The 21451-nt window shown below is 43.5% G+C and overlaps 1 protein-coding gene across 2 annotated transcripts in view; it reads left to right on the forward strand.

Moving 5' to 3' along the window:
* Positions 1-21451, forward strand: part of adamts18 (ADAM metallopeptidase with thrombospondin type 1 motif, 18) — a 78121-nt gene that overhangs the window by 38033 nt on the left and 18637 nt on the right. For both annotated transcript variants that reach the window (XM_080730670.1, XM_080730671.1), the window contains exons 10-14: positions 6257-6429; positions 10338-10468; positions 11975-12098; positions 13310-13566; positions 21400-21451. The exon at positions 21400-21451 is cut by the window's right edge and continues 69 nt beyond it. In XM_080730670.1, coding sequence (XP_080586796.1) covers positions 6257-6429; positions 10338-10468; positions 11975-12098; positions 13310-13566; positions 21400-21451 — 737 coding nt within the window. The remainder of the gene's footprint in view (positions 1-6256; positions 6430-10337; positions 10469-11974; positions 12099-13309; positions 13567-21399) is intronic.

Below are 21451 nucleotides of genomic sequence, written 5' to 3' on the forward strand. Positions count from 1 at the left end.
AAAGTACTGCAAACTACTGAGTAAGTTCAGCTGTGTGCTTTGTGTACTGCGTGTCCTGCAGATTTTGTCGATTTTACTCGCCTTGCCCGTTAAGAGTTAACTCAAAACAGCTGCTCACCCTGGAGCGCGAGTGACAGACGGAGGAGAGAACGCAACTTAGCGTCACGTTTCCCCTTGGGAGGCAAAGCAGTTAGCGGCCCAGCCAGCTAGTTAGCTTCCTCCACTACCGTCTAGGGAAGGCGCCGTTCCCAAACTAATACCGGGAGGGACCGGTAAACAAAAGACAGACAAAGACAACTAGTCAAATAAGGGCAACCCTCTTAGCGCCGCGATGCGAGACGACTGACTCGCACCGCCGTAACACGGTGAATGGGACTCTTGTTTTTAGCCTTAGCTTAACAAACACAGAGACAAACCCCTTGTCGAAAGAGGCACAGAAGCCAATCCGAAAGGGGCGACAAGGGAGGCAAACTCAACGGAGGGGCCAGCCAGCAAGCCAGCTAGCTACTCCTAGCGAGATATAGCTTCCCACGGTAAACACAGAGCTCTTACCAAAAGCGTCCACTCTCTATAGCCGCCGAGGAAAGAAAAGAGGAAGAAGGAAGCGGGGCAAAGTGCATACGGAGGCTCCACCTCGCGCGCGTCACTTCCCGTACTTTATGCACGGGAATCATCGGTAAGTCTGCTCGTAGCTCCGCCTAGCGGAGGAACTATCATATATTGGAGTGATCCAATATAGCGCTACATAACCACATTACCACAGGTAAACCAAGAACCTAGCATCGGTTTAAACAATATGCTATCAAAAAATAACAATTACAATTAACCTAGCATCTATCTAAATAACATGTTAACATTGTGGTCAAGAAAAACAAACCTAAGTAACAAAACCATGAGAACAGATGACCAAGTTATATCTGCATGGTCGTCATATCTAGGTGCTTACAGGTGCATGCACAGACACACACGGACACACACACACACACACACACACACACACACACACACACACACACACACACACACACACACACACACACACACACACACACACACACACACACACACACATGATCCCTTAGCATCCCTGTTCTGGGCATGTCATACAGTCTGTGAAAATTGCAGATCTACAAGCTCACAACACGTTGATTAGCTAATATTGAATAACGTCTAGATTAGCTATTTTCAGTAAAGAGAATTGGTGTAGAGGGGGGAAAAAGGAGGAGAAGTGGAGACCCCTGGGGGACCCCCTCCAATGAAGTATGCAGGGTTCAAAGTGGTTAAATATTTGACACTAGAGTCATGCTGCAGCCACAGGCTCGTGAGAATAACAGTTTTTGCATGTTTGACATTTAGGCCGGGGCTCCTGTGCTCCTAATCTGAGAAGAACAACATGGATTAGCCTCAATCCCAGCACCACCAGGCTCATGGTGTGCGCTGATTAAAACCCCCGTCACAGATCAGACACACAGGCTCACACTTAAAAATCTACTGTGTCATCATTCACTACACTGATTATTAGATTAATAATGTGTGTGGCGGAGAGAGTCGCAGCCCCGGCCTGAAGCCTCAAAAGTCTAGTATCTGCCCTCATTCCATAGGGATATTCCTTTGGAGTGATGGTTAAGATATTGGACTTTCACGTGGGAGACCTGGGTTTGAAGCCAGGTGGGGAGGTTCGGATCACCTCCGTTACATTTGCACTGACCATACGGTATGAAATGGAACTGGTAGTTTTAGAATGACATTGTCTGACTATCTAATTTTACAGACGCTTTTAATCCAAAGCGATTTACAATAAGCAGGTACATCAATATAATAATCAAGATAATATGTCAGTATGTCAACAACAATATAACAAATGCAAATGAATATCAATCTAGAAAAACAATAACATAGGTAGACCACACACCTAATCAGTAAAAAAAAAAAATAATAAACGTTTCTAAAAAACCTAAAAATACAAATACTTTTTCACCTAAAATGAAATTGGGATGCCAGGGTTTCAAGTAGTTGAGTAAAGAAATTTTAATTCAGAATCCCCGCCCTTCCCACACACACACACACACACACACACATACCCCCCCCCCCCCCCCCCCCCCCCCCCCCCCCCGTTCTCCCTGCGGACCACCTGCCGGATCAAACACAGTCAACCTAATCCTTCCAAACAAGACCTGGGAGATTAAGGTTCGCCGTCTTGACCTGGTTTTGTGGAGTGGGGAGACTTTGTCATCCAGTTCATTTGAGGGGTTTCAGCCCATATGATCAGATAGCTCCCTGACCTCTCTGCAGCGCGCTCGTAAAGACACTTTATTTTATTGGGGTGAAGCCCTCGGCGTGTATGTGTGTGGTGTGTGTATATCGTTGCTGTCAGGCAGAAACCTTGTATCTCCATATTTCAACTTTTTATGTCCCCCCCACTACTACTGTACTACTTCATCATACGAGAGTGTAGCCCAAAAGTAGTAGTAGTGAACAACTATATTCACTATTTTAAAAGGTTTTTAAAATAATTATAGGCCTATTAAAAAGGGAGGGTTTTGGACATACAAGGTTTTCACCCAACAGCGACTTGTATTACTGTTCTTGTGAACCAAAGCATTTGAGAAGGAGAATGTCCAGGTCCTCACAAGAGAAATGGATGTTTCATGGTTAAAAAATTAGGTTTAAGGTTGGAGTTTTGCCTGATCTATACTAAGTTGGTGTCACAAGTACTAACAAAACGCTGAGATGTATTAAGTATAACCAGTGTGTGTGTGTGTGTGTGTGTGTGTGTGTGTGTGTGTGTGTGTGTGTGTGTGTGTGTGTGTGTGTGTGTGTGTGTGTGTGTACTTGTGTTATTATACTGTACCAAAATTTCTTGACCAAATGTCCTAGTAGAGAGGACCATTTTCCTGACCAGTGTGTGTGCGAAAGAGAGAGAGAGAGAGAGAGAGAGAGAGAGAGAGAGAGAGAGAGAGAGAGAGAGAGACCTAGGAGAGGTAGAAAGGAATGGAGAACAGGTGACTGAAGGGAGTGGAACACTAGACTAGACTGACACGTTGACCTCTGGTCCTCAAACTTCTGTCGCCAGGCAGATTTAATCGACCCCCGGGACACCCAGGGAGGGAAGGAGAAACAAGAGCATTACAAGTGCTAGACAAAGCCATTTAAACTAGATCTCTGTCTTGTTTTGGATTCAGATGTCGCGTTAGAAGTTGAAGACAAATGAAGAGCGATGGTTTATGAGAGAACACAGCGGAACACATTAGAACGGTGGTCTTCAACGTTTGAGACAGAGATGAAGCAGGGACCCCCACTACATATGATTGTGTTGCAGGTTAAACCTTTTCATAGCTAGCTTCATAGGGTTTCATAGAGAGTATCATCAGTGCTGTGTCATGTTTTTTGTTTCTTTGTATATAATGTGTTGCATTCATGTTGATTTGTATTGTCAGACAAGTAATCACTTAAATACAATCCTCAGTACTTCACTGTTGACTCACCCAGTGCCAATTGCCTAAACTGTAATCCTGGGCCCTACTCTCCCTCTGCCAACCTGGGGAGAGCCCAGAACTGAGCTCATGCTTCCATCAATGCATGAGGAGTGACAGGCCACTTCTTATCACCTGACGGGGGAGTTTACCCGGTAGGACATAGCGTGTGGAAGGAACACGTTATTTCAACCAATTCCTTTCCCCTTCATCATGCGCCCAGTGTCGGCTGGTCAGGGGGAGGCAGTTTAGAGACCAGGCAATTACTGCATGTTTTTTGTGAGGTTACCTACCCTAGGGGACACAGGGAGAACATGCAAACTCCACACAGATAGGCCTTTTCGAACCCCACCTAGGGTATGGGCACTGATGACGCGGAGGAGAAAACATGCCCCCAGCGCCCATAGTGTCCCCAGCGGGAATCGAACCGGAGACCTTCTAGCTGTGAGGCGACAGTATAGTTTCTTGGTTACTATTGATGCAGTAATGGTCTTTTTTCATTTAAAGTGTTGGTATTTTAAAGGTATTTTAAAAGTCCTTAAATTGTCACTTCACTGTCTCCTGGGGACACCCCAAAAATGTGGTGACCCCCCTGTGAGTCCCAGCTCACAGGTTGAGAACCACTGCATTAGATTAGAGGACATCTCAGTACTTGTTTTGCTTTGTGGAAGGACCCCCGTCATAGTGAAGTGACTGTATTAAGCAGTCTACCATATGGACCGTCTCTGTCTGTCCTAATAGGATCTGTGGGACCCATGAAACCCCAGGCCCTGGTCATCTCTCTCTGGCAAAGCCTGGCAGGATCCACAGCAGACTTACACTTTGACACTTTGAATTGAGCTTTACTTACTTACTTAACTTAACTACTAACTACTTAACTAACTAACTACTATAACTACACATTTTGTTCAGCCTGGTTGTCACATATCTAGGTCAAGTGCAAAGGGGTGAGCTTGAGTCTGAAGAGGTGAGTCTGAGGATTACGGTGGAAAAGTGTGAGTGAGTCTGCAGTTCTAACTGCAATTGGGAGTTTGTTTGTTGTAGAGCTCTTCACGTGTTCCCCCGATTCCGAAAATACCCGACAGGACCCGAGGCGGGATCAATGTTTTACCATAATCACTCAGACCCGGGTCACTTCCGATTCTATTTGCACAGACCTCGGGTCTGTTTATCATTGTGGGCTCGCTGAAAGGCGAGACCAGTATGTTATAACAAAACTTTATAGACCAAGTTTAAACTCCTCAAAGAAATTACCGACAGTACAAAGGCGCTTCTCCCTCATTTATATACTAAGGTTATTCTCCTTGATGGAGCAGCGAGCCCACACTGTTTCATAGGAACAGTATTTCTGAAGACCTGTGCTCAGCACTGATCGGTAGAGAAAAGCATGAAGTGCTACGATGATTGCACTGACATGGGATCAATTTACTGCAGTGCAATATACAGGGAAACAAAGTTGAACTGCGCTTGCTGTCAGTTCAGTGTGAGTGGAAACTAAAGCATACAGACTCAGACTGTATCAAACTATACCTCCATGTGCACCGTGGCATGTGCATTGTGCAATCATGGATTCATTTTTCATTGAGGTGAAAACATGCAATTTAATGTCATTGTCTATGGTAGGCTGCTATGTGGCTGCTAGGTTTCATTATGGAATGTAAGTGACATCTAGCCTGTTAGAAACTCATTTTAGTTGTGTCGGGTCCATAAAACGATAGGTCGGATCTGTACAATCTCGGAACAAATCAAACTCAACACATCCCAGTCTCTTCTCCCTCCTGACTTCTAAACTGTGGAACAAACTCCCCATTGGTGTTAGAACTGCAGACTCACGCCCAATTTTCTACCGTAATCTGAAGACTCACCTCTTCAGACTCCACCTCGTCCCCTAGCACTATAAGGGGTGGAGATGTATTGGAGTAGAAGTAAAAGTATTGAAAATTGGAAACACTCAAAATTGTACTTAAGTACAGTACTTCAGTAGATGTACTTAGTTACTTTACACCACTGGTGGTAACTGATATGCCCATTGTAAGTTCTGTTCACTTTCATTCATTCCATTCATGTTCATTTTGGCATGTCTATGCACACTTACATTACATATGCACATACATTTACGTAAGACACTGGAATAGGACTGTGAAATGTGTCATCCTAATGTGCAGATTGTTCAACCATCTGCGTTGTTCTCAGCTCCCTGCTGGACAGAAGGATTGATCTGATGTATTGAGTTACATGGATTCAAGTTTTCAGATTTCAGTCATTTGATTTCAGTCATTTGGATTCCATAAAAGTCAGCATATCTTTTATGTCTTTGTTCAGTCTGAACTGGGAAAAGTTGCTTTCTGCTATAATGCTCCAATTTCAAGGAACAATCTACGGTAACTCGCACTAGAAATCAATGCCCCAATCCCATGGACAATTTAATAACCTGCTCTTTTATCTCTCTACCTCACTGTAACTGTTTTTAACTTAATAGTTGTCTGTTATGGTCTTATTTTTTGCGTCTGTGTTTTATATCTGTATATGTCTTAAGTGTTGAATGTTATGTGTGTAATCTCGACAGTATTGCAAATGAGGGTAAACCTCAATGCTCTTCTCGAGAATAAATACAGGTTTCAATCAATCAATGTCATGCATAAGAAATAGCCAATCCACAATATCAGCTTAATTTTTGGTTATTAATTATTTTAAGTGGTCAAACTAGCAAACACAAGTCCCGACCCAAGTGATATTAAGCAATAAGCACAGAAATAATTCCATCTCCATCTTCCATCTTCCAGGCCGCAGAACAACGGTAGATTCTGCACCGGCTCCAGCCGTCTCAACCAGCTGTGCAACACCAGACCATGTCCCACTGAAGCAGTGGACTTCAGGTCGCAGCAGTGTGCAGAGTACAACAGCAAACCCTTCAGGGGCTGGTACTACAAGTGGAAACCCTACACCAAAGTGGACGGTAGGTCACACACTGTACTTATCACATAGTTCTCAAAACAAAAATGTACTCATTTCAAGATTGAGTCAAATGTTTTTATGAAGCACATTTAACACATTTAAAATGCAGAGGAAAATAAGCTTGTACAGCTGCTATTTTTTGAAACATCTTGAAAGTGTTTGAACATGAATATTGAATATTTTTAACACAAATCCTCTCTTCTGGGGATCCCTGGCACAAAACATTTTCAGATGGGGGTCTGCGGCCAGAGAACTACTGGTTTAGAAGGCATTTATATAATCGGTCACAGGTCCTAATAGGTTAAAAACAACTCTCATGGACCAACGTGCCATGAGGTACTAGTGTGGTAAAACCTCTTGATCTGGATATTTAAGTGAAATCGATTAATTGAGGCTGAAAATGGTGAATTGATTCTTTTGACCATACCTAATGTGTCCTAAAAAGGTCAGAGAGGATTATCAGTTTATCCCCATCACAATGCGCTAGACCCCTGGGATATGGAATGCTGAGGTAGAGCGCCACACCTACCTTCATCTCCCAGTACACACCCAAGCTCAAACACTGAGTTGGCGGTGCCCGGGTTCGATCCCATGACCTTGTGGCCCAAAGGCGAGAGCTCTAGCCTTCAGACTGAGCTACCCGGATACAAAACATTTAACAGTTTATAGTAATTGTACTGATATTCATTTTCACATTAGAGTAAAGTTGTTGAGCAATAACAATCTTGGTGCTGAACAAGTACAAGTAATCTTCTTAACAAAGACTTTTTCCCACGGTAACACAGACCACCATGGTGGCCTCTCAGTTATAAAAAACTCTACAATAGGTGGACAGTAAGTAATTGTCCAATAGCGTGCTTGCATGTAAATGACGGTTGGGGCTTGTCTAATCGCAAATCAAGTTCAAATGAAGTTCAGCCAGCCATCTTTTTTCAGCAGTGATATTTGAGTAATACACACAACCACTGAATAAAGAAGTGTGGAGATACAAGATTGTCTGAATAATATGCCTACTGTATCAAATATATGGTAACACTTGCTATGCATCCAGTGTCTATAATGCATTATTAAGCATACTTATAATGTCCTGAAGGCGTAAGCAGAAACTGTGTCTTGTTCTTGCATGAATTGAATGCTATTCATTTTACATCAAATCTCTTGTGAGCTTCTGCTGTACTGACCAGGTGACAATTGAAGGATCCCAGAAATGCATCGCCAAATAACTTGCACATGTTGTTGTGAGCTCCCAGATCGGTTATTTTGGGGCGAATGTTCATCCATGATCCAGGAATAGTTATTTTCTTATTTGGGCTTTTATATTTTCTATCTCTCCTAATGGAAACATTGGTAACATTTTCCTATTGACATTCTGTATCTTAGAGGGACAGATTGTAATAAGAGACCCACTTGTGTGTGGGCCTTTAGATTGCGCAGTACAATATCACATTTGCGTGGGCGTCTATTAACAACAAGCACCTCCATAAAAGGTTTCCACGAAACACACAAGCAAAGACATGTGACTAAACACATCACTGTTTACACGACTCAGTTTCACAGAGTAAACATTTGCATTGCATATTGTTCAGGACAAGCTTTTTCTTGCCTCAGTTCTGCGTCTCAGGCAGCATCAGCTGAACCAAATGTCTTTATGGTGCCAGCAGAGTTGCCAGATTTTGTGAGAGAAACAAGCGGCCAGGTGTACCAGCCCAAAGGGAGCAACTTTAGGTTGCATGCATGCTCACAAACACAGGAGGTCCCCAGCTAAATGCGCTAATATTGCATCAACATCAGTTTGAGCACGACTAGGAAAAAAAGGGGGAATATTTTGAATATTTCTGAAATATTGAAAGTCATACACAAATCTTGTATGGGGATTCCTGGCACAAAATATTTTCAGATGGGGGTCGGTGTAATTTTAGGTTTTAGCTATATATAGCAGCAAAGATTTTTCAGAAAACTCTCATTATTTAGAAGGAATTTCATTGCTGTCAGGCATAAACCTCTTTTCTCCATTTTCTAACATAGTGTTTTTGTATCGTGCCCTACTTGATCATACTACAGCGTCACATAAAAGTACCTAAAGCAGATCTACAAGGTCGAAAGCGCAGTGCGAAGCGACGTGCGTTTTGAGCTTGTTGATCTGGGCGGCCATAGTTGAGTGGTTAATGAGCCCCTGGTTGTCCCAGGTAAGATTCCCGGCCAGGTCAGTAATGTGTCCATGTGTGTCCCTGAGCAAGACTCTTAAGCCCTAATTGCTCCCCGAGTGCTGTAGATAGAGAATCCAATGGCTGCTCAATGCTCCTATAGTTGTTATAGGATGGGTAAAATGCAGAGGACAAATTTCAAGTATGTGCAAATGTACCGTGACAAAAACACCCCAAGGTGTGGGGCCCGCATTGTATTGTGCAGTATTGTACTGCTACTTTTGCTCATTTTTTTCCTGGAATCCTGGAAAGTAACAGTTTTGGACATATGAGGTTTCCACCCGTCAGAGATGATTTGTTGAATTGGCCTCAGGCGTTAATAATGGGTTAAGGGGGTCCTTCACATGAAAATGTTATGAGAGACACTGGTTTAAACAACATTACTAACGAAGCCCAAATAATCAACTAAAGGTGAGAGAGAGGAGAGAGAGAGAGAGAGAGAGAGAGAGAGAGAGAGAGAGAGAGAGAGAGAGAGAGAGAGAGAGAAAGAAGGGACCCAGTGGTGACATGTTGCGAAAATCAAAAAATCAACCCTGGTCCGAAAATAAATACGAAACGGGCGGCAGTGTGCACGCGTGATTGACATAGCGTGAGGTAGATTGTTTATTTACATACGACGTAGTACGTTGCTCCGGAATTCGCTCCGATATTCGTCCAAAGAAACACAGCAGTGTGCAAAGACCTTAACACTTTAGAAACGTGACGAAGAAAAAAACGCAACCTGCTACTTCCAATATTTATCAGCGTCTTAAAACAAAAATACAGAAAAATAGTTGCTTATAATAATCAGACTTGGCAACGCTGCTTGGCGGTGCCAGCCTGGGTTTGGTGCCAGCGGAGCAGAGAGCCAAACAGCTGCAGGAAGACATCACTCTGCTCCTTGTTGGAGGAAGACTTTAGAATAAGCTGTCAGGGTAATGTGTGTATGAGGGGCATGTAGCCACCTGCACGCTCTCACACACTGGGATACATTAAAAAAGGAAGCCCGCAGGCCAGGGTTTTTTACCTGTGCAGGGAGGGAGAGAGAGAAGGAGGGAGGGAGGGAGAGAGAGAGAGAGAGAGAGAGAGAGGTATTCTTGGCTGTCGTCCCATGGGTTCTGTTTAGTTTGTCGATGGATGAAAGGTGAATGTTGAGATCAGCACTTCTGTGTGTGCTTGCCTCACAGAAGTCAGTCACCTTTTCTGTCATTTTGTTTAAGGTAATCACACACTGTAATGTACACCAGATGCCCAGAGACAGTGTGGTCAGTTCCTCAGTAAACTACGTAGGTCACCCGGTAAACAGTGAACCTAGAATCAGTTTACATAGTGTGCTATCTAATTACATTTATTGTATAGACATGGGACACCAGCATATCTTTGTTGTCGGGTGGAAACCTTGTATCTCAAAGACTGTTACTTTTCTGTTACTGTTACTTTTTCAGGAACCGTTACTTTTCTAAAGTAGCAAAAGGAGCAGATCTACAATCTCGAAATGTGTCGCTTCACGCCACGGTTCGAGCTACCTTTGATGCTTTTGTGTGACGCTGTAGTTATAGTATGATCATGTGGGTTATATTCATTTACCAGAAAACATGAAAAGTTAAAAGGAGATAAGAGGTTTCTGCCGGACAGCAGCAAAAGATGAAAATATTTTAAAAATCTATCTATACAATCTATCTATTCATTTGCTGATATACTGTACATATCTGTGTTGTGTCTCCAGATGAGGACATCTGTAAGCTCTACTGCATTGCAGAGGACTTTGACTTCTTCTTCGCCATGTCCAGCAAGGTTAAAGATGGCACCTCCTGCTCTGAACACAAAGCAGGTGTCTGCATCGAAGGAGTGTGTGAGGTACGGTGCTCGCTAGAATGGTGCCTGCTTCTTATTTCCCGAATTGTTCTGTACTTTTGTAGGGCCTTTATCCAGTTTACAATGTGTGTTACATTCACCCATTCACATTCACACACATTCACACCAAAGGCAGAGGCAACATGCACGCGGACCCAGTGTTCATTTGGCAGCAAACTTTGATTTGTTCTTTGTCTCATAGTCTTTTGAATAAAATTCAATCATAAGGCGGACCGCGGCTGCGTCAATGCCTATTGTCTGATGTACGTATACATGCCAAAAAAAGTTGATCGACAAGCTTGTAGATCGGCTATTGTTGGAGCGCGACACCCTGCGTGCAAACCAAGCATACAATTATACTATACTCTCTTCTACTGGATCTCTTCTCCATTAGTCCCTGCCAAACCATAGACTGTAGAAAAATATGGACGAAATGAAGCCATTGGTTTCTATGCAGCGCAAATGGCCCTTTCTACCCCTTGGAATCATAGAAATAAATAGAATTGTAAAAGCATCAGAGATGCTATTGGCTGCCAACGGTCACGTGCAACGCAGGGATACATGGGAGAATGTAGTCGGAGCCTCCCGAAATACAGCACACGAAGAAGAACACAGCCGGCTGCTATCAGTTTAGTTGCCCCCCTCCCCCCGCAACTTTATCATTTATTTTAAAATACATTGGACCACATTTCGACAAAACGAATATGATGGTGATTGAAAGGCATTTTTTAACTAGCGATAGGAACCATACAGTATTCATGAAAATGTTAATTAAGGTTAGAAAACGAAAGGGGAAAATCGGGGAAAATGAATGGTATCCAATGGTGGGAAATTCTTTTTGCGATCGGCCGGGGGGGGGAAACAGCGCAACTAGCGGCCAATCATAGGAAGTTTTAGTTCCGTATTGGAGTCATTTTAAATCGGCAGAACTATGCCCCTGTGCCAAACACTGCCGCCTAGTTTTTTATTCTTGAGGAAATTGTCAATATATTTAGTTATAGTTTTTATTTAAAAGGTAGTGGACAGACATCCTCATTGGGAGCAGCCAGGGGTCCCGGCTCCACAACGCTATAGGTATAGGTGGAGCCAGGGGCGGTAAGCTGAGTAAGCGGCCGCTTACCGGCCCGCGGACCGCGGGGCCCCGGCCGTCAGCTATGGTCAGATCACATGCGGGGGCCCGATCATTGTGGCTTGCATACAGGCCTGGTTCTGACTTGTTCCGCCAGTGTGTGGAGCCAGGGACCACTCAGTGTCAGTCTATACAATGTCAATGAAACTATCGTTTATGTTATCTGACAGTTACGTAACACAGGGCAGTAGAGGTGGAACACACACATCAAGCTCTGTGTCACTGAACAAACCAACTTGGGGTAGCATTACAAAGGTGTGTGTGTGTGTGTGTGTGTGTGTGTGTGTGTGTGTGTGTGTGTGTGTGCGTGTGTGCGTGCGTGCGTGCGTGCGTGCGTGCGTGCGTGCGTGCGTGCGTTGCGTGCGTGCGTGCGTGTGCAGGCTGTAGGCTGTGATCAGGTGCTGGGATCCAAGGCCACTCTGGATGCATGTGGCGTCTGTAAAGGAAACAACTCCACCTGCAAGTTCTACAGAGGCCAGTACACCCTGCAGCACCGAGCCAACGGTAGGGTGGGAGGGTGGGAGGGTGTGTGTGTGTGTGTGTGTGTGTGTGTGTGTGTGTGTGTGTGTGTGTGTGTGTGTGTGTGTGTGTGAATACATTTTTCAGAGTCAGAATGGTTTAATTCAGGGGTCTTCAACGTTTTCAGGCCAAGGACCCCTTAGTTGAGAGAGAGATGAAGCAGGGATCCCCCCAACCTTCTCATAGATTCCATATAGTTTCATTGTTTGACAGCAAAATCATCAGTGTATTTTCGATTCATGTCAATTTGTGTTTTCAGATACGTATTTAACCACTTGAATCGTCAATACATAACTTGACATTTCACTCTGTTCTTAGTCTGCTCTTTTTCCCCTCTACACCAAACGTCTTTTCCGAAAATAGCCGACTGCGAGGCGTTGTGAGCTTGTAGATTGGCTATTTTTGGCTAAAGTTCGCAGAATATGGACACTAGGGTTCAAGTGGTTAATATGAGAAAAGAGAAAAATGTTTCTATCACACAAAGATGTAGGGGACCCAAGTAGTAACCCCCTGTAGTAACTCCCCCTGTTGAAGACCCTTGGTTTAATTATACTGATTCTAGAAGTAGGCTGTGTTTTTGATTTGCACATGGACCAGGCTTTTCAAGATATGTATTCAAAGTACAAAACTACTTGGGAGTTATAACACACTTTGGGTACCGAATGATACGATACTCATATTTGGAAGCCTGGGCCAATATGTACATAAACATGCCACGAGTGGCCTGAACGATGCTGGCATGACACAGAACAAAGACAAACAACTCACTGCTCTGTTTCAGCTGTCAGCTTGGCTGTGAGGAGGAGTGGTTGCTATTATGTGCCCTTATTGTCTAACCCTTTTACATGTGTTTCCCAATAGGCCTATAGCACAATTTAGAAACAATTGTTGATTTACATGGTTTCACATGATTTTTAGTTTTACAATTAGGAACATTTTGAGGTTGGGGTTAGGATTAGACATTTAGCAGTTACGTGTCAGTAAGTTATATATACCTGAATTCCACATAGTTTTTTGGAGTCGCGCACCGATAGCCGATGTTAGCTTCATTTGGCGGCTAATTTCAATGGCAGCTTCAAATGTTTTCATGTCCTTTCAAGTATAGTACTACAAAGTGTGTGTGTGTGTGTGTGTGTGTGTGTGTGTGTGTGTGTGTGTGTGTGTGTGTGTGTGTGTGTGTGTGTGTGTGTGTTCAGAGTACTACTCCATGGTGACGGTGCCGGCCGGGGCGCGCAGCATCCGTGTCCAGGAGCTGGAGGTGTCCAGCAGCTACCTGGCGGTGCGCAGCGGCAGCGCCACCGTGCCGGGGAGGTACCACCTGACCGGGGACTGGACCGTGGACTGGCCCGGACGCTTCCACTTCGCCGGCACCACCTTCGACTACCAGCGCTCCTCCAACCGGCCGGAGAGCCTGAGCGCCGCCGGACCCACTAATGAGAGCCTGGTGTTTGAAGTAAGGCGCCTTTGATGTCTGCTGCTAAACTGGAATTGACAGTGACAGCGTCCTGGCAGCTATAGCTAGCGCCATCATTCAGAAAAAATAAAAATAACCAGAGAATGGGCAAGTGAGGAGGGGCAGTGTTGCCAAGTCTGCTTATTACAAGGGGGCTTTTCCTGTAAAGTTGCTTATAAATATTGGAACTTGTCGGATGTGTCTTTTTGGGGGGCCTTGTTTCTGGTAAGTGTAGTAAGTGTGTCACCCTGGCACACACGTGGCAAAATACATATCCTATTAATTGGGGGGGTTAGGGTTTTTTTGTTTGTTGTTGTTGCTTGTTTCTCTCCCAAAATCTGGTGACACTGGGGAGGAGGGGTTTAGGCAGGCAGGAGAGAGAGAGAGGGGGAGAGAAAGAGAGAGAGAGAGAAAGAGAGAGAGATACAGGGTACGTTAAGTGTCTCTGAAGGAGGAGGAGGAGGAGGATAAGAGGAGGAGAGGGGCTTCACTGTGGAGCTACTGTTGTCATTTAATTGTGCACGGCGGCCAATAGCATCGGGGTCCTTGTATTGGGACTGGGGGGGGGGGGGGGGGGGGGGGGCTTTCATCTCATTGAACAAGCGGCTTGGAGAGTTCAAACAGCCCGCTGTGTGCTTTGAACTTCCAGACGGTCTGTCTCTCTCTCTCTCTCTCTCTCTCTCTCCCTCTCGCTCTCCCTCTCCCTCTCCCTCTCCCTCTCTCTCTCTCTCTCTCTCCCTCGTGTGTGTGAGAGAGAGAGAGAGAAAGAAAAGAATCAGGAATTATGTACATAATTGGGATTTATATGAAACCAGGCCAACAGCTTTAAACCGACGGCATGACAAAGTGGCCAAGAGAGGGGAGGGGCAGAGAGAGAGAGAGAGAGAGAGAGAGAGAGAGAGAGAGAGAGAGAGAGAGAGAGAAGGAAAAAGAAAAGGAACATGAATTCTGTACAAGAAGAGAGAGGCGGCAGATGAAAGGAAAAAAGACATTGGTCAATTAGTGTAAAAGGGCCATTGTGCTGCCATTCAGGACAGAGTGTAGGACTCACATGGCAGAGGAGAACACAGCTAGTGGGTCTCAAATTTAGCCCCTTTTCCCCTGATCAGTGAGTGATCAGTCATTATGAAGTGTTTGGCCCTGTTCGGCCTAGCTCAGACCTACTCTAGATTGGATACTTTTTAGTACCACGTTTAGTACCACTTTCAAACCACTCTAACCAGGTCCTTGTAGTGGAAAAATTGGCACAAGTGGGCGGTTGGGTTGGAGTGGTGTGGTGTTGGGCCTGTGGAAAAGGGGCTAAACTGTTTTGGCTCAGGTCACTCCACAAACAGCAGTTCAATCTCCATATTTTCACTTTTTACTTTTTTCAAGTATCAAAACTAGCAGTTTGCGACACATTTCCAGCTTGTAGTAGCAGTAGCTTGTGCTACTTTTGCTACTTTTGAATTTGAATCCTGAAAAGTAACAGTTTGGGATTTTTTTTCATCCACAGCGCCCCAGAATGACATTGTTACTTCATAGCACATTCATGTTTCATCTAAATATGTAAATCTTCCCCACTAAGATACAGTATGACATGAGTGAAACTTCAGAGCATGTCCGTTTCCATTATGACAGATTGAAAATAACTTCAATCTCACTTGAACCTCATCATCCTTATTCTTTTTGTCACTATATATTTAGTTGAAATGTGTCCTCTGCATTCTACCCAGCCTATAACTCAAGGGTCTTCTACAGGGGGTCCGGGACCCCTAGGGGGTCCTCAGAGTTACTACAGGGGGTCCTCCAAATCTTTGTGAGATAGAAACCTTTTTCTCCTTTTTTATATGAACCACCCTAGTGTCCATATTCTAGCCAATAATAGCAAATCTACAAGCTTGTAGATCAGCTATTTTTGGCAAAGAGGTTTGGTGTAGAAGGGGGAAAAGAGCAGACTAAGTACAGAGAGAAATGTCACGTTTATTAATTAAGTATTGATGGTTCACATATCTGAAAACACAAATTGATGTGAATCCAAAATCCACTGATGATTGTGCTGTCAAACAATGAAACTTATATGGAATCACTGAAAAGGTTGTGGGGGTCCCTGCTTCCTCTCTCTATTAGCTATGTTGAAGACCCCTGCTATAACTACTAGGAGCAGTGAGCAGCTATTAATGTTGTGCTCCGGGGAGCAGTTAGGGGTTAGGTGTCTTGCTCAGGGACACTACGACACATTGCTGGGGCCTGGAGTCATACATGAGACCTCTGGCTTCCCAGGCAGGCTCTCTAACCATTCGGCTATAAAACAGAGCTTCACGGTATTTACATGTGCTTGCCTTAAAGCTGTCCTCGGCTAAAGGAATTCTCAGACAACTATTGACAAATATTTTGTTTACTCACTTATTTAATCTTCTACATATAACCTCTCCACACACACTTGACTTAGCTCCGAATACGTAATTGAAGATAATGATAATATTGTATATATTTATATGATATTAATTTATTATGCACCTTTCATACATAAAATGCAACTCAAAGTGCTTTGCACAAAAAAAAAGAAACAAGTACAAAAAAGTACATAAAAAGAAGAAAATATTAAAAAGAAAACATAAAAATGAATAACATTTGCCGAAAATGAGTGAAAGGTAGCTAACGCAGAGATCTTTTCATATAATCGTAGTGGAGTAAAAAGTGCAATATTTACCTCTGAGATGTAGTGGGGTAAAAGTTTTGAAAAATATAAATACTGAAGAAAAGAAGTACTTAAGTACAGTAGTTACTTTACACCACTGCGTGTAGCTCAGAGTGAGATGTTCGCATCGGGGGGAAGGACAGGATTTACGAGGTGGCGATCACCTCAGCACATTTATAACAGTGTGCTGGTGTGTCTGTCTGTCAGGCCCCACAGCTCAGAGGTGAGAGCGAGTTTCTGCCTGTTCTCAAACACTGGAACATGACACACATATCCTCTTAACCAGCATTGCCATGTCCTCTTATTATAAGCGGGCGTTGGGCTTGTTTTTCTGTAAAGTTGCTTGTAAATATTGATTGTGGGTTATGTTTTTAGGCTTGTTTCTAAAGTGTAGTTGCTTATTTGGGCTTGTTTCCCAAATGTTGTATAAACCAGGGGTTCTCAAAAAAAAAATCACACCTGTGTGAACTGAGCGGTGGTTTACCCCCGTGTGTGTGTGTGTGTGTGTGTGTGTGTGTGTGTGTGTGTGTGTGTGTGTGTGTGTGTGTGTGTGTGTGTGTGTGTGTGTGTGTGTGTGTGTGTGTGTGTGCGCGTGTGTGTGTGTGTGCCTGAAAACAGCGCCCCTCCCTTAACATGTGTGGTCATAAAAGGTACTACACCACAGGCTTGAGGCTACATACAGACCCACCCACCCACATACAAACATACCTACACACACGGCCACGCTATGGAGACGGTGTAACCACCGCTCAAAAATGTATCAGCAAAATCTGGCAACACTGGTCCCTCAGCGAGTGTGTGTTTAAGTGAGTGGTGGGACGTTCACCTCCATAGCTTTGTCAGCTGGAGGCATTTCTTTTCACTTGACCTGCGAACCCTGAGCTGTTGAAACAGAAGTGGAAACCAGGTGAAGTTTAGACTGTTAGTGTGTTTCTAGTGATAGTCATGTAAAAGCTAGCCTCTCTCCTCACACGCCTCGGGCTGTAGTTGAACTGCAAATGTGCAGGTTGAAGAATCTTTCACCGCAGGAACTATTGGTTCCCCATCTTTGACATTTAGATCAGCGGTTTTCACCCTGTGGTGCCGTGACGGCAGTCCAGGGGTGCCGCGAGATCATTTGATAATAAACTACAAAGTTATTTTCAGTCAGTTCTAACCAAAATGGCTATTATCTCAACGTTTTCCGATGCGAGGCGTTGTGTGCTTGTAGATCGGCTGTTTTCACTAGTTTAGTACATTTTATAGATGATAAATACAAAACGAACGGTTTTGGACATACAAGGTTTCTACCCGACAACGACGATATGCTATAAATATAAGGTGCTGGGAGTGAAAATTATAATGTAGGGGTGCCTCGGATTAAAAAATATTTATGGGGTGCCCTGAGACAAAAAAGTTTGGGAACCCCTGATTTAGATGATGTTATGTTAGCAGACAGTTCTTTTAGGACAGTTTGACACTGTTTTGTAGATTCCTCGTACACAAAGAATCTCATCTCATCAAACGGGACATGGTGCCACAGCTGTATTGTAAGAGCCAATCAGCGTCTGTCACTCACACAAGGTTTCTGCCATGCAGTGATGGCCATACAAGGTTTCTGCCATGCAGTGATGGCCATACAAGGTTTCTGCCCGATAGTGATGATATATAACTATAATCTTACAATAAATGCGAGAAGTCTCTGCGTCTCATGCGTCTCATATCCATCCAATTATTGTTTAGAGCAGCAACCACCCAGGTGACATAATAGCATATAATACTGTCTGATCAGCATATTTTGATTTCTCTGATTTGTCATTCGGCTCTAAGCCGAGCCTCAACTTGTATGAACCACGCAGTCTGTCTGTCTGTCTGTCTGTCTGTCTGTCTGTCTGTCTGTCTGCGTGTCTGTCTCTGTCCAGCAGTAGCATGGTGCTGATCTGCAGATGACACAACCGTAATCTCTCTAAGTATGTCTTGTAATTACAAAAAGGAGTGTGTGTGTGTGTGTGTGTGTGTGTGTGTGTGTGTGTGTGTGTGTGTGTGTGTGTGTGTGTGTGTGTGTGTGTGTGTGTGTGTGTGTGTGTGTGTGTGTGTGTGTGTGTGTGCTTGTTCTTACTACCGAGTGAGGACCGGAGAGAGTTTTTAACCAACAGAGTGAGGACATTTATGGAAAGTGAGGACATTTGCCGGTCCTCACAAAGTTTAGGGTTAGTGTTAGGGGTTAGGTTTAGGGTTAGGGTTAAGTATGTGTGTGTGTGTGTGTGTGTGTGTGTGTGTGTGTGTGTGTGTGTGTGTGTGTGTGTGTGTGTCTGTGTGTGTGTGTGAGAGAGAGAGAGAGAGAGAGAGAGAGAGATTAAAAGATTAAGAATTCCGCAGTTAAACTCTATGGATATGAGAAGCTATAAAGGGCAGGGCATGAAGGGAGACTTAAATATTCCCCTGAAAATGAAATATCCGAACAGCCAATAACAGACAGAGAGAGAAATGTATTTTAATTAATGACATTTTAAGTTTTTTTTTGTTCTACTAGTGAATGAAGGTAGAGGGGAGAGGGATGGTGAACTAGTGAAAGAAGCGAGGGGGAGAGGGATGGTCAGCTCTATGGAAACAAGAAAGGATTACTCCCCTGAATTGACATTCTTGTGGTGGGGTCATAGGTCAAATGGATGATGGGCGATGCAGATGGATATCCATGTCTGCCATATTGTAATTAATAGAGTCCCATAACATACTGGAGGTCCTGGGTTGACACCGATACAAAGCTTAGGAGGAAAAAAATAATGACATGTATTGGCTACGGTTGCTTCGATGCATTTCTTAACACTCTAACCTCATTCTCTCTCAGTGCCTCGAAACCTCCACACAATTAAAGGCAATTGGCCAATACAATATTTCACTTCTCATTGTGTTCGTACAAAATGCAAAACAAGATATAATTGCAGTTGTCATAGTGTGGATGCATTTCTCATTATTCCTGTTATTCCAGTCAAAACTGATTTGACAGTAGTTGGGTTTTTTGTACATTTCCTATTCATACATAGCCAGTTGTGTGAGTTTAACTTCCTTTCACACAACTGTAGAGTAACGGAAAACACATGCTGTAAATTCCATCCCACAGGTGCAAGTTGTGAACACAATAATAGCTTACTCACAAACATATCGTTTCTGTCGGGCAGAAATCTCTGTATATGTACCGGTATATTACATTTTGGTGATGAAGAAATGTTGAGTCCAAGTTGAGTCCACACCTCATGGTAATATCTCTCATGATATTTGACTGTTTTGGGGATTTCACTTGGAGTTTTGGGAATGCGATTAGACTTTCAGGAAGTGTATTCAAGTGATTTGACTTGATGAGCTATAGGGTACAGAGCTGTGAAAACCAGTGCACCTTGTTATAGGCCTCATATGGGACCTATCACGGATCACACACATTTAAACAGTTTACTTTCAGTGCCACCAAGGTCTGTGAACCATTCAGTTTCATTGTACGGATTATTATTTTGATTAGTATATTGTGTAGACTGATGTTAAGTCTCTCTGATTTGTGATTATCTTGCTTATTGTAAGTCACTCTGCATAAGATTGTCTGCTAAATGCCTACATTGTAAGTTGTAATGGTATTAAGAGGAAACAGAAATACTTGTTAGGCGTGGAAGGCTGTTGACGAGCACTAGTCACTGGAGGCTGCATTGGGTGACCTTGATTTTTTGGTGCCAATATTGTCAGTCTAGAAATGGGCACCAAGGGCAGTTGTTTTAGACTGGATGTCTAAAATACTTTATATGGATGGATGAACGTTTATTTGTCTGGTAGAATAAACTGCCGGTTAGATTTGAGAGGAAAGTAATTTATTTTAAAGATTTGTGGGCGCTCTATTAAAAGGACATCAAAAACCTGTGTGACGTTGACTTGCGCGCTTGCAGCCGCTGGCTGAAGTTACTGTTTGTTAATCGGGGAACGGATGTATGTGTATTGGTGAAAATCTGTTTGTTTGGACAAGCCTAAAGTATTCGTTTGGTGGACGGTGGAGGTTGGCTGGTGGCAGGGGGTTTTGGCTAGTCGCTATGGCTAACATCAGCAAAGGAAGTGCGGTGTACCTCTCTTGTTTAGGCAGTTTGGTGAGCGCCGTAATTTTCCCCATGAGACATTTCAGTCATTTTACCCTCGACTGACTGGGGTTTAGATGAGATGACATGGAACCTTTATGAGTCACAGTGCCTGCTAGAAAAAGTGACACTGGGCTTGGTTTGTGGCTAGCGGTTCTAGACACATTAGTATGGATGTGTTGGGGAAGGGGAAGTCATTTTCTTTGACTACTGTAGCTCTCCACCAAGATGAATTTGTGCTGACTTTAAAATTACGGCATTTTAGACTAGTGCCGTCCTCTCACAGACACGATGTTTTGTGCCTACTCAAAACAAAGACATCATCAATTTGATTCTGCCAGTCTATAACAAATAGTCAGTAAGTGAACACTGTATGATGTCTTCACTTGTTTGAAGAAACTGACCATCAGATCAGTTTACTGTGTGTTTAACATGAGGTACCTGATGGTATCTGAAACCATAATGCTCTGAAATGAATGTTGCCATTCCTCTATATAAGTCCATTCCTCTCTTGGAAGTGAATGATACTTAAATGACAGGCCTTCGGGAAGTTCAGGTGCATATGTCTGCATGTCTGCATTCATCCATGACGTATTCTTGACTTGAACGTCTAAATAAATCTCCCTTCAGTGAGAAACGGTTTCAGAATAGGAAGCATTGGTTTAGCTTATTATGGGTCTATTTGGTTCCATTTTACATTCTCAGAGTTAAATGAACACTATTATTATTATTATTTGTTTAGCATCATGGGTCTCCCGGTCTCTCCAGCTCTTTAGTTAACATAAAATACACGCGTTGTGTGTTGTAGGAAAACAAAACATTTGCAGACAACATTGGAATTGAAACTAAATTGATTGGTTTGACAACAATTACCATGTATGTATTGAGAGGACATTAAGTTTCAGGGCCCACAACTTTCTGCTGTAAATACACTGCCCTGATTCATTAAGAAAAGATTTACAAGAATTAAAAACGTATACTCAACTAGTTCGACTAGTGGTTATAGTAGTCATCTAGTTGGTGAAACCTCCAGCTTAATTGTGCGTGTCCCTCCCTGTACAGATCCTACTGCAGGGGAAGAACCCCGGAGTGGAGTGGGAATACACTCTGCCTC

The sequence above is a fragment of the Nannobrachium achirus genome, assembly GCF_963921795.1.
Source record: "Nannobrachium achirus genome assembly, chromosome: 7".
NCBI classification, from domain to species: domain Eukaryota; kingdom Metazoa; phylum Chordata; class Actinopteri; order Myctophiformes; family Myctophidae; genus Nannobrachium; species Nannobrachium achirus.